Raw genomic sequence first — 14,119 nt, 5'->3', positions numbered from 1 at the left:
AAAATAAATAAATAAATAAATAAATAAATAAATAAATAAATAAAACTCCAGTCTCCCATTCAGCTGGCTCTGCTTGAATTAAACTCTTTCTCCACTGCAGTTCCTCTGCATTGATATATTGGCTCTATCTGGCCAGCAGGCATGAAGAGCCCACTGGGCAGTTGCACACTTTCAAATGAAAGGATATATCTATGGGAGAATAGCTTCTATGAAGACATTACTCCACAGAGGACCGGTCCTGAAGTCTTGGATTTGCTTAATGTACTAAGGTATTAAACTAATAAACAATATATAAGAATCAGTCATGCACATGCTCTCACTCTCTCTTTCTCTGTTTTGTTTTCTGCATCTTCAATTTTGAGGGCATCTGTTTATGATTTGGTGCTTGTGAAATGCACTGGCCCCAAATGGAAAAATCATGATTGTCGTATATGTGTCTAATACATTGTAAAGCACCCAGTGGGTACGTTAAGACTACTAGGAAATGTAGTAACTAGGTGGAAGAATATAAACAAATGGGATGATGGAAGAAAACCAACACCGCAATAAATTCAATATTATATTATTTAAGCAACCTAATAATTTTTCCTCCCAAAGAGGTAATGCTGGTCTTCCCTGGTCTGCTGTTGAAACTTGAGAATTTCCTTCTGTAAGGTAGTAAGTATTGATGAAGGTCAAGAAAAAAACTAGGCTAATACCGTCAGATTACATTAGGATTACAATTCTTCAGTTCCCTCCTTAGGTCTAACAATGTTGTTGCAGTTCAAAACCTTGTAATGCATTGGAAGTTGTGTAAGCTAAAAGATATCTTCTAACTTGATCACCAGAATGAAGACCTTAAAATATACTGCTTTTCTTTGTTTAAAAAAAAAAGTATGAAGAAACCTTCCAATCAAATCTAAAGGGACCAAAATAGAGCAACATATGGAAAGAGATTATGGGATTAACTAATTACATGATATGCCTTAGAATGAGGCATGGGAAGCTTTCCAATCTTTTTGAGGAAATGATTGTAAATTCATATTCAACAACTGAATTCTACGCCTTTTATATTAAAACAAAACCAAGAAGCAAAGACTAAAAACACTAGTAGGAAAATAGTTTAAAAGAATGAATAAGACCTAGTATCTGAGAGCACAACAGGATGACTATAGTCAATAATAATATAATTGTACATTTTGAAATAACTAAAAGAGTAATCGGATTGTTTGTAACACAAAGAATAAATGTTTGAGGGGATGGATATGCCATTTTATATGATGTGATTATTACACATTGCATGTCTGTATCAAAATACCTCTTGCACCCCATGAATAGATACACCTACTATGTACCCACAAAAATTAAAATATTTTTAAAATAAAAACGTTAGTAGGTTATTTTATTCAGTAACACATATTAAGTCTCCAAATAAACCAAGAAATATCTATTCAGAAGAGTGAATTTGTATCCAATGTTAATAAATAAACTCAGCTAATTTTCTACTTCTGTCTTTGGGATTTCCAAAGTTAGTATTTTAACAGCAACATAAACAGTAAGTAGCATTTGTTCAGGATTCTCTTCAATGACAATAACCATTCAAAGAGATTTGTTTCGTGAACTGAAATTTAAATTAGCAAAAATTGACAGCTATACTTCAAGCTGTTTTAATTGACCAATTTAAGACAAATAAGTGTTAAAAAATCAATACAAATGTATTTTAATGAAAATCTATAAACTCCCCATAATATAAACAAGTGAGGAGATTCACTGAATACCTCCTCTCTCTCTTTCTCCCTCTCTCTCACACACAGACACATACACACACCACTAGGACTCTTACAAACAGTAGCTGACCAGCTAAGGAAAATGATAAGAAAGATTGCAGCAAATTCTGTAATCAATGATTGTAATCAAATCTTTGTAGCTAAAAGAACAGGCTTAGGATGGACTTACTGTTAAGCCAATCAAAAATTTAGGTGCCGAACCCTACTAGCACATATTTCTCACAGCCTTTTTTATTTTTATCATCTCTTTTCTATGAACATATACCCTGAATTCAGAAGAGTATGGAAAACAACAAACATTAAGAAGGCGAAAATGACAAACGGCACTGTGTGTGATGAATAACGACACCATGGCATGACAATTCTGGCAAGCGCCAGTCCTCTTCCGCACACCCAAGCTCTTAGAACCCAAGAAAACAGCTGGTCAGGTAAACATGTTTGTCCTTACCCTAAGCAATGTCAAAATTTGCATATTGTGGTGGGCAGAAGAGAGTTAAATTTTTAAGCGTTGAGGTGGCCATCAGATGCTAGATAGTTATTCGTTTCTCCTTTGATGACACAAAATTTGCGTTTTTACCCTAACTTTACTCTAACTTTTACCTTTGGTAAGTGCCTTAGAATAATTCGTTGCTCTAACCCAAACAAAGCAAAACCAAGCAAAACAAAAGGTGAAGAAGTGGAAAACCAACATAGCAACCTCTTTTGCTTCCATTTCTCATGATAACATTCCTCGCAACCTATTTAACCTGGTACAAGTCTTCTTAACTTCTGTCTAAATGCTTTCTGCTTCTGTGCAAAGCAGTCACTAAAATACTGAATATATTATATACTGATTGCATTGACATTAAGAAACAATACTGTAGGTGCGTTTGGAGATAAATCCTACCTTTCCCTGCCATCAGCACTTACCTTCTGGGAAATCACGCGGCTGTACCACATAGAGAAAGATATGCACTAGTTCAAAGAGAATGCCAATGGGTCCAGCTGTGTGGGAGTCTTGGGTCTCATAATTTGTTGCAGGCAATTCATAATTCCAAGCCTTAGGAGCATCTGTGGATGAAGGCTGCCCTCCTGAAAAAGAGTTCCCGCACAGCCCCAGCAGCAACAGGGAGCCGAGTACAAGGGCCATAGCTAGCAAGATCCTCCAAACATGAGGTAGAACTGGGTGCCTCCTGCCTCAGAAGTTCTGGAAGCCTTGGGGAAGAACGAGTGTGTTCCTGAGCAGAAGAGGAGCAGAAAGCACTGGATCTGCTGAATCTTTCAGTTTTCTGTCTGAGGCTGGCTTGAGGTGAGGGACATCTCCAGAAGAATGTTCTCCAAGGGGGTTATTCACTCAAGGCACCATCCCTGGCAGAGAGAGAAACAGCAGCAGAGTCATCACTGCATGCAACCTGCCTGCACCTGGAGCTGCCCGGAGAGGAGGCTGCAGAGCTTTAGAGCCAGGCCTCCCGCCTAATCCGGATGGGTGGGTGGACACCAAGCACACAAACTGCTCCAGAGCCACAGGGCAGGCACTGGCATCAAAGCCATGACTCAGAGAAAGTCCCTCCTCAGGAGGGCCAGACTCAGAACACACACCCTTTATGTGTTCGGGAAATACTAGGTTTTGTAGAGAAAGCTTGGGATCTTGGAAACTAACATTCAGTGAGCACTTACTATCTTTCAGGCACTGTTATCTATGCTTCATAGATAGAAACAAGGTCCTCCTTGTTTGAGGCATTATTCCATTCTGCAGATGAGGAAACTGACACAGAGAGGGTTCTGGTGACTTGCCCAGGGTCACGGGTGATTAACCATGCGGCCAAGAGTCAAACTCACTAGTTTGCCTTCAGAGTCCAAGATCTAACTATGACGTCAAGACACTGTCTCCACAGTGTCCCCCTCTCAGGCTCTAGTAAGAGCCACTGGGCCCCAGTAATCCAGTATATGCTTATATGCTTATTTCTTCTCCAAGTGTGTGTTGTTCTCCTTGCTGCTAGAGATATATCTTACTCTGCCTTATATTCTACTTATTTACTCACTAATCTCATTTCAAACATCCCCCTCTCCACCTCACCCCCAATCCAAAGTAGAAGGGCATGGCCTCAAGGCTAGGGACCACACTGTTTGAGTCTGGACACATGTGTGACACTGGAACCTGTCTTTCTAATAAGCTTACTAAGTAATCCTGATGGAAACCTTCACCCCAAGTAACCACCTTGACAACAAGGTTCTCAGAGATGAAAGCCAGGGCAGAGGGAGACTCCTACCTATCCCTTGGGAGAGGGAGAAACACAACAAGAATCCTAAAAGCAGCTGTGGCTCCAGCATCTGGGAAGGAAATGGAACTGAAAGTGCCTCCAAGGTGGACTCTGTCCTATTCTTCTTTCAATCCCCAGACCTTAACACTGGGCATGGTACACAGTGGGTGTTTCGTAAGAGCCTGCTGAGCAGCTTGTTTCACTCGTGGCACCATCCCCGGCAGGGAAAGAAACAGCAGCAGAGTCAACAATGCATGTAACCTGCCTGCAGCAAGAACTGCCCCAGAGAGGAGGCTGCAAAGCTTTAGCATGTCCTTCAGCCTAATCGAGGTAGGTGGGTGGAAACCAAACACGGCCTGCTTCAGAGCTACAGGGCAGGAGCTGGCATAGAAGCCAAAATATGTTATTTCCTTGTGCGGTTTCATGAGACTAGGCAAATCAGCCTGGAAGGATCCGAGATGTGCCACTCTTCCTCTCCATATTAAGGGTTCTGGAGCAAGAGCAAGCTGCTGTCATTTTGTGAGCTAGATACATACTTACTAACTTTCAAGATAAGGACACGGTGCTTCTGAAATCCACACTGTAAGAAACGGAAGGGGGATGATGAAGAAAGTGACATACTTTACAAGAGGCGAGAGGACCCACTACCAATGTTCCAAGTCAAAGAAAGCTTTGGACGAGAGATGGGATTTCACGAGTTATTTGAACAAAGATGTTAATTCATGTCTAATCCCTCCATTGCCTCATCTTCTAAGTCCTGTCCCACTCCAATTACTCCTGCACAGAGCTACCAATACAACGGCCCTAAACTCTTCCTTTGTCAAATCATGGGCTGCTGAGATCCCAAGTGGCTGCCAGTAATAACCTCGTGCCCCACGCTCCAGGTTCCGCCCTCCATCACACCCACACTAGACACCTCGACCCCGGTGTTTCCAAAGGGCGCCCTTTGAACATCTACTGCAAGCACAACACACCACATGTACATTCTCTCTTGTTTTTTTTCTGCTAAAGGACAGGCAGAGAGCTAAGCCTCTAGCACAGCAGCTGGAAGGATTAAAGGCTCAGATGCTGAGAAGGCCCACTTTCTGGTAATTCCACCAAGCCTCAGTCCAGGACAGAGAGAAACTGCCCAGGAAAGAACTATGAACAAACAGGCTTTCCAACTCCCTCAGTGACAAAGCAGGGGAAGGGAAATTCCCAGGGAAATGAAACACAACTGCTCACTGCAGCAAAGATGGGAGACAATGATCTGAGATAGACAGCAACTGGAGTTGCACTTCCAGATTTCTTTACATCTTGCTCCAAAATGTAGGTCCCCCTGAAGTTTTAAAGTACATTTTAAGAAAGTATTAAAATCTCACTAACTATGAAATACTAGAAACTGATTAAAGTCAAGTCAAAGAGGAAGAGTTTTTCATCTCGGGTTTAATAGGTTGTGCCAAAAAGAGAAGCTCTGAGTATTTACCTGCTAAATCCCAGTAGGTCCGAGAGCCACTGAGAGCAGCCTCTGTCTCAGGATAAAATGGGGTGTTTAGTTGAAATGCAGGCTATTAATGGACCTAATTTCTGGGATGAAGCTCATTAATCTGCATTTTTAACAAGCTCTCCTGGGGACTGATCCTTCAAACAAAGTTTGAGAACAGTTCTGTTCCTGGAGTGCTCTGATCCTGGAGTCAATTCCTGTCACTTTCCAAGGACACTTCAGGCTTCCCAAACACATTGGAAAATAACAGATGTAAGGTGAAAGTTCCCCACATGTCCTTTTCATATACCTTTGAATTGATCTTTTCCAGCTCCTGTGCAGGTCCCTGGCTTATTTCTGTATCCCCAGAGCATGGTCCTCAATGAAGAACTGCTACCAGCCTGGGCAACATAGAGAGGCCCTGAATTAATTAATTTTAAATTAATTAAAATTTAATTTAAATTTTTTAATTTAAAAAATTTAAAAAAATTTTTTTTTAAATTAGCGAACATAGAGGTGCACAACTGCAGTCCCAGCTACTTGGGAGACTGAGGCAGGAGGATTACTTGAGTCCAGGAGGTTGAGCCTGCAGTGAGCCATAATCATATCACTGCACTCCAGTCTGGGCGACCTTAGGTGATTCTGAGCCTGGAGTCCAGAGAACTGCATTTCAATACTTGTATAAAAGCAAATATGGCCCGGGTGTGGTGGCTTAAGCCTGTAATCCCAGCATTTTGGGAGGCCGAGGCAGGCAGATACGAGGTCTGGAGATCCAGACCATCCTGGCCAACATGGTGAAGCCCAGTCTCTACTAAAAATACACACACACAACATAGCCAGGAGGGGAGGTACACGTCTATAGTCCCAGCTTCTTGGGAGGCTGAGGCAGGAGAATCACTTGAACCCGGGAAGCAGAGGTTGCAGTGACCCGAGATCACGCCACTGCACTCCAGCCTGGGCGACAGAGACTCCGTCTCAAAAATAAATAAATAAATAAATAATGAAAAAGCAAATACGGTGATCGATCACCTTCATTTCTTTTCTTCGTTTGATGGAACTTCTCAGAATCTTTCTTTTTAAAAAAGATCTTTGTAGTGGATTTTTGTCCTCTGGGGTGCTTTTGGTGGGGGCATGGGGGATACCCAATTTCTGAGATCACCTTTGTGAGCTGGGTGGGAGGCAGCCCTGCCTTGCATTGTGAGGCCCGCTGAGGTGCCCAAACTGTCCTGGCGGAGCTGAGCCACGCTGGGCCAATCAGAAGCTTTCTTCTGCGCCTGGGCCTGCGCGCTCTGAAGCAGGACAGTGTCTATAATTCATTCCAGCAATGATGGCAGCAATGCCAGCAGCCACATCCAGGGTCTTGTTCTGGCAGCCGCAGCCATCCCCGCATCAGGGGTCCCGTGGCATGTCTTGGATTCCTAAGCCTGACTAGCCAGCCTTCCTGCCACTTCCCTAAGCCACTCAGGGTCCATCCTTCCAAGAAGTCCTTTATCTGGTAAAATTACCCCAGACTCAGCTTCCACTGTTTTAACAAAGTATCCTGACCCTTAACAAATCTCAGAAATAGCTCTTTGCTCCCTGAAAAAACCTATTTCCTTTATATTTTAAACAGTACCAACAAAACAACACTTGGTTTAAAGTTTTCAGCTTGTCCTCTGATGCATTTGTTTACTTCACTGTACTAAAACACAAAGAAACTGTCTCATATAAAAATCAGAAGGAAGTTTAGAAATCAGAAAGAAGTTTAGAAAAGTTTAGAAATCAGAAGTTTGGAAATCAGAAGGAAGTTTAGAAAAAAATTATGGAACATACAAAAAAAAAAACAAGAATAAACTAAAGGGCACTGCTGAATAGACAGACAACAGCAACAGTAAGGGGGCTCTGGTCCCCCTTACTAACTCTGCCAAGATGACAGTTGTTTGCATTCTCCAACCCTTCTTCTGCTCCTCTGTCAAAGGTGGATTTCGCATAGGGTTGGCAGGCTAGCGATCTAATAGGTAAAGCACCTGGCACACAGCTGGAAGGCTATCTGGGGTCTGTCTACTTCTGCTTAGCATCAATACCCTGAGCTCAACTCTACGGGGGCTCCTAGGATAACGGGGACAGAGAGGACGGTGAGAAAAGAAAAATGGGTAACATCACACAAGTTGAATCATATGAGGTTGACGATATTCATATCTCCCATCCAAAAAACCGACAATTTCTTATGATTCAACCCAACATATCGCCGCGGTTGTTCGTGTCACGTGAGTCTTGGGGGGCACTCAAGAACTAAGATCGTGCACTTGCTTTCTTAACAAAGAACAGCTGCCGCCCTCAGGAACTCCAGCAAACCTTTCTCCAGAAAGGTCAGTAGCCCTCACGGGCTCCAGGAGCAACCTGTTGCGGAAGGAAGCCTGGGGCGCCTGCTTCCCCGCCCTTTACCTCCAAACCACCTCCAGGCCAATCCCCCTCCCGGCCTACCTCCCTTCTGGGCGGAAGCCTCTCGCGAGCTGCGGGACACAAAAGAATGAGCGGCGGGGCGGGCGCGGGAAGCCAAGAGACTCCAGGAATTCGCAGCCGCGCAAGGGAGGGGGTTGCCGGAGTAACTTGGCTGCTAGTTCCCCGCCGCGGCCCCTGTTGGGCACCGATCGGGGGCGATCTTGCCAGAGAGAAGGGGTTCCGGAGCTAGTTCCTCCTTCCGATCTGACTCCCTGCCTCTCCAGACGCGGGCTCTCGGGGAAACTGATCCAGAGCTTCCGTCTTTCTACAGCCATGAAGCTCCTGGTCTGTCCAAGCTCCTCTTTGTTGTCCGGTCGGCGCGTTCTGGCAGGGTGCGCCTTGAGCACCCCAGTTCTCCATCTAGCGATAGCCGCGGGTCCCCGCACATGCATGCAGAAGGGCCGTGGAGTGGGAGGTTGGGACGGTGCTTTGAGCCAGGGGTGCATGCGTTCTCCCACGGACGCGGGGAGATGGCTTCGCTTTGCACCCCCATATCCCTCCTCCGGCTGTGGTCTGCTGCACAGTGTTGGCCCCTTTCCACACTCAGCCGGGGAAGCTCAGCGCCTCACGTCCCCGGGGCCATCCCTAGAGCTTCCTTTACCGCAGACTCGTTCCCAAGACCCTGGCAAATCTCACCTCGGTCGCCGTTCTCCCGGAGAGCGAGTCCGAAGTCTCTGGGGCCCCGGTCCGGTTCGCACACCCACCTCCGACTCCCGCTCCGGAACCACAGCCTCCGACTATCCCCACCACCGCCCCCAGCCCCAGTGGATGGAAAGAAGACCCAAGCGGGGCGGCGCAGGCCACCACTCAGCGGAAAAAGTTTGGGTTGGCCGGGCGCCGGGACCACCACGCGCTCCCCGCAGTCCCTCTGGCCCCCAGCCGCTGTCCGGGCCCGCACCACCTGCTGAGGAGCCAGGGCGGCGGCGCAGATGGCTAGGGTAAGGGGGGCGCAGAGAGAACCCGTCCACTCCTCACTGTATATCCCCAGCACAGTGGAAGGGCGCTCAGCCCCGCGCCTGGTCAGCAGATGCCTCTCTCGCTCCGGGATGAGGACCCAGCTACTCACCGTGCACCCGGCTCCCACTCCTGCTCGCGCCCTAGTCACCGCTGCCACCGCCCTTCCCTTAGCTAGCCAGGCCCTGGCTCGTGAATTATTTATGACCCAGCTTCGGGGACCACCACCTCGACGGCTTTCGGAGAGCCGGCCCCGCCCGCCGGCCGGGGAGGGGCTCGGGCGGCGCAGCTGCCGGACCCTCGTACATGGCTGGAGGCAGGAGAGAGGGCCCGGTGCCCCAGGGGACCTGTTGCGGCTTCCTCTGTCCCAGGCGGAGATCTGGGTATGGAGCTGCCGTAATGGGAAGGATTCCTTAAACATACTCACCGCTGCGGGATTGCTGAGCGCGTGGCCAGGTGCCGCGTGGAGATCTGCTTCAGCCACTTAATGATCGCGAAACCCGAGCCCAGGACGCAGTCTGATTGGACCGGCTGAGTTGCTTCGCCACGTTGCCCGGGGCGCCCACCAGCACCTGGACAGCATCCATTTCCTGTAGAGGTGCCTGCTCAACCCCCACACTCCCTTCTTGCAACACTAGCTCCTTTTACCCCAATGGAGTCACTTACTTAGAATGCAGCTACCCTCCTAAAAACTCTCCTTTCTCATCCCAGCCGCCTAATTGGCGGCTTCTGTTGCCTAATCCCAATGCAATTAAAAAAAAAAAAAAAATTTGAATCCTTAGTGTGCAGCAGTACCAATGCTAGTGGCTGAAGCAGTTGAAAAACGGCATAAAGCAATACACACTCCCATGTGTACACACAGGCATCTGCTATAACATGAAGCCACTGCATCTTCTTTTCTCACTGCCTGTTGGTCTCCCCGCTCTGTGAGTTGCAGCTCACCCTCGGAGTCTTCACCTTGCTACTTAGCTGGGTGGAAACCTGTCAGAAGTAATCACTCCGTGTCTAACTGTCCTCACCAATTTGCACTTCACTTATTCACCGCTTCTTATCTTGAATTGAGAATACTGTACTCTCCGGCAGGCAAAAAAAAAAAAAAAAAAAAAGACTTAGGTAAGAAAAGCACCTTCAGGAGAGTGTCTAGCATACAGTAGGTGTTTAATACATGTTTGTGATATGGATAGACAGATGGAAGAATAGATGCACAAGCTACAAATGAATGATAGGCAGGAACATTAAGTCACTATCTTTTTCATTTACCCCAGAATCTAACATAAAACAGGTACTGGAAAATAAGCATTTTTTGTTTTTAATAGTTAGATTGATCTTGAGTGTGTATATTTCTAGACAAGAAATGTTAGTTCAGAAAACTTCCAAAAATTACACTAGGACATGGCAAAAGCTTAGATGATTTGGTTCTGTGTCCCCACCCAAATCTCATAGTGAATATAATTCGCTGGGAGAGGGACCTAGTGGGAGGTGATTGGATTATGGGGGCGGATTTTCCCTCTTGCTGTTCTCATCATAGTGAGTGAGTTCTCATGATATCTGATGGTTTAAAAGTGTGTGGCACTTCCCCTTTGCTCGTTCTGTCTCTCCTGCTGCCATGTGAAGATGTGCTTGCTTTCCCTTCTCCTTCCACCATAATTGTAAGTTTCCTGAAGCCTCTCTGGCCATGCCTACTATACAGCCTCTGAAACCCAGTCTCAGGTAGTTCTTTATAGCAATGTGAGATCAAACGAATATGGGTGGAAAACAAATCTTCTAGTCAGGGCAGATTTCCCCTCTGCAGCCCCCACAGATCAGAAGCCTCTGGTTGAACATCTCCTGGGGCCCCATAAACCTGCTCCTAGATAGCACTCTTAGACTGGAGCTAGCAAAAGGGGTGAGTTCTCAGAGGAGTGGGTCCTGATGTCCGTCAAAGTTTGGTCCTGCCTTTTTTAATCGCTGTGACTTTGGCTGCTTAATATTTCTCTGAGCCTCAGTTTTCTGGTCTGCAAAATGAAGACAATTATAACTCACAGGACTCATTTTCATTTCTAATAATACCAACAACAGTAGTATCAGTAGAGAGGGATGAAGCAAGATGGTCAAATAGAAGGTTTGACCACCACCCCTCCTCCACCCCGGCCAGGAACACAATTTAACAACTATCTACACACACAAGAAGCACCTTCATAAGAACCAAAAATCAGGTCGGTAACCATAATACCTGGTGTTAACTTCATATTACTGAGAGAGGCACTGAAGAAGGCAGGAAAGATAGTTTTGATTTGCCAATGCCACCAGTCCTCCATTCCCCAGCAGCAGCAGCCTTGTGGATTGGGAAAAGGAGAGTGCAGTGATTGTGAGATTTTTGAATTGAACTCAGTGCTGCCCTGTCATAGCAGAAAGCAAAACTAGGCTGAACTCGGCCAAAGCCTGCCCATGGAGGGAGCATTTAGACAAGTGAAGGGGTGGCCTGCCCCTCCACACCTGTGGGCGTTTCTCGTTAGGTGGAACGAGAGACTTGAAAAAAGAAATGAGACACAGAGACAAAGTATAGAAAAAGAAAAAGTGGCCGGGCGCGGTGGCTCAAGCCTCTAATCCCAGCATTTTGGGAGGCCGAGGCAGGCAGATACGAGGTCTGGAGATCCAGACCATCCTGGCCAACATGGTGAAGCCCAGTCTCTACTAAAAATACACACACACAACATAGCCAGGAGGGGAGGTACACGTCTATAGTCCCAGCTTCTTGGGAGGCTGAGGCAGGAGAATCACTTGAACCCGGGAAGCAGAGGTTGCAGTGACCCGAGATCACGCCACTGCACTCCAGCCTGGGCGACAGAGACTCCGTCTCAAAAATAAATAAATAAATAAATAATGAAAAAGCAAATACGGTGATCGATCACCTTCATTTCTTTTCTTCGTTTGATGGAACTTCTCAGAATCTTTCTTTTTAAAAAAGATCTTTGTAGTGGATTTTTGTCCTCTGGGGTGCTTTTGGTGGGGGCATGGGGGATACCCAATTTCTGAGATCACCTTTGTGAGCTGGGTGGGAGGCAGCCCTGCCTTGCATTGTGAGGCCCGCTGAGGTGCCCAAACTGTCCTGGCGGAGCTGAGCCACGCTGGGCCAATCAGAAGCTTTCTTCTGCGCCTGGGCCTGCGCGCTCTGAAGCAGGACAGTGTCTATAATTCATTCCAGCAATGATGGCAGCAATGCCAGCAGCCACATCCAGGGTCTTGTTCTGGCAGCCGCAGCCATCCCCGCATCAGGGGTCCCGTGGCATGTCTTGGATTCCTAAGCCTGACTAGCCAGCCTTCCTGCCACTTCCCTAAGCCACTCAGGGTCCATCCTTCCAAGAAGTCCTTTATCTGGTAAAATTACCCCAGACTCAGCTTCCACTGTTTTAACAAAGTATCCTGACCCTTAACAAATCTCAGAAATAGCTCTTTGCTCCCTGAAAAAACCTATTTCCTTTATATTTTAAACAGTACCAACAAAACAACACTTGGTTTAAAGTTTTCAGCTTGTCCTCTGATGCATTTGTTTACTTCACTGTACTAAAACACAAAGAAACTGTCTCATATAAAAATCAGAAGGAAGTTTAGAAATCAGAAAGAAGTTTAGAAAAGTTTAGAAATCAGAAGTTTGGAAATCAGAAGGAAGTTTAGAAAAAAATTATGGAACATACAAAAAAAAAAACAAGAATAAACTAAAGGGCACTGCTGAATAGACAGACAACAGCAACAGTAAGGGGGCTCTGGTCCCCCTTACTAACTCTGCCAAGATGACAGTTGTTTGCATTCTCCAACCCTTCTTCTGCTCCTCTGTCAAAGGTGGATTTCGCATAGGGTTGGCAGGCTAGCGATCTAATAGGTAAAGCACCTGGCACACAGCTGGAAGGCTATCTGGGGTCTGTCTACTTCTGCTTAGCATCAATACCCTGAGCTCAACTCTACGGGGGCTCCTAGGATAACGGGGACAGAGAGGACGGTGAGAAAAGAAAAATGGGTAACATCACACAAGTTGAATCATATGAGGTTGACGATATTCATATCTCCCATCCAAAAAACCGACAATTTCTTATGATTCAACCCAACATATCGCCGCGGTTGTTCGTGTCACGTGAGTCTTGGGGGGCACTCAAGAACTAAGATCGTGCACTTGCTTTCTTAACAAAGAACAGCTGCCGCCCTCAGGAACTCCAGCAAACCTTTCTCCAGAAAGGTCAGTAGCCCTCACGGGCTCCAGGAGCAACCTGTTGCGGAAGGAAGCCTGGGGCGCCTGCTTCCCCGCCCTTTACCTCCAAACCACCTCCAGGCCAATCCCCCTCCCGGCCTACCTCCCTTCTGGGCGGAAGCCTCTCGCGAGCTGCGGGACACAAAAGAATGAGCGGCGGGGCGGGCGCGGGAAGCCAAGAGACTCCAGGAATTCGCAGCCGCGCAAGGGAGGGGGTTGCCGGAGTAACTTGGCTGCTAGTTCCCCGCCGCGGCCCCTGTTGGGCACCGATCGGGGGCGATCTTGCCAGAGAGAAGGGGTTCCGGAGCTAGTTCCTCCTTCCGATCTGACTCCCTGCCTCTCCAGACGCGGGCTCTCGGGGAAACTGATCCAGAGCTTCCGTCTTTCTACAGCCATGAAGCTCCTGGTCTGTCCAAGCTCCTCTTTGTTGTCCGGTCGGCGCGTTCTGGCAGGGTGCGCCTTGAGCACCCCAGTTCTCCATCTAGCGATAGCCGCGGGTCCCCGCACATGCATGCAGAAGGGCCGTGGAGTGGGAGGTTGGGACGGTGCTTTGAGCCAGGGGTGCATGCGTTCTCCCACGGACGCGGGGAGATGGCTTCGCTTTGCACCCCCATATCCCTCCTCCGGCTGTGGTCTGCTGCACAGTGTTGGCCCCTTTCCACACTCAGCCGGGGAAGCTCAGCGCCTCACGTCCCCGGGGCCATCCCTAGAGCTTCCTTTACCGCAGACTCGTTCCCAAGACCCTGGCAAATCTCACCTCGGTCGCCGTTCTCCCGGAGAGCGAGTCCGAAGTCTCTGGGGCCCCGGTCCGGTTCGCACACCCACCTCCGACTCCCGCTCCGGAACCACAGCCTCCGACTATCCCCACCACCGCCCCCAGCCCCAGTGGATGGAAAGAAGACCCAAGCGGGGCGGCGCAGGCCACCACTCAGCGGAAAAAGTTTGGGTTGGCCGGGCGCCGGGACCACCACGCGCTCCCCGCAGTCCCTCTGGC

General features: G+C 47.6%; 1 protein-coding gene across 1 annotated transcript in view; it reads right to left on the bottom strand.

Annotated features, from left to right (window-relative positions):
* PROM1 (prominin 1) overlaps positions 1-14,119 on the bottom strand; it is a 125,181-nt gene that overhangs the window by 108,529 nt on the left and 2,533 nt on the right. The window contains exons 2-3 of the mRNA XM_011948851.1: positions 9,331-9,618; positions 2,676-3,113 (exon numbers count right to left, since the gene is read on the bottom strand). Of these exons, the coding sequence (XP_011804241.1) occupies positions 2,676-2,895 (220 nt within the window). The 5' untranslated portion in view covers positions 2,896-3,113; positions 9,331-9,618. The remainder of the gene's footprint in view (positions 1-2,675; positions 3,114-9,330; positions 9,619-14,119) is intronic.

This window comes from Colobus angolensis, unplaced genomic scaffold (assembly GCF_000951035.1).
Source record: "Colobus angolensis palliatus isolate OR3802 unplaced genomic scaffold, Cang.pa_1.0 Scaffold284, whole genome shotgun sequence".
NCBI classification, from domain to species: Eukaryota; Metazoa; Chordata; class Mammalia; order Primates; family Cercopithecidae; genus Colobus; species Colobus angolensis.
Note: the sequence above shows the minus strand (reverse complement) of the source record. Positions and strands in the feature narration are given on the sequence as shown.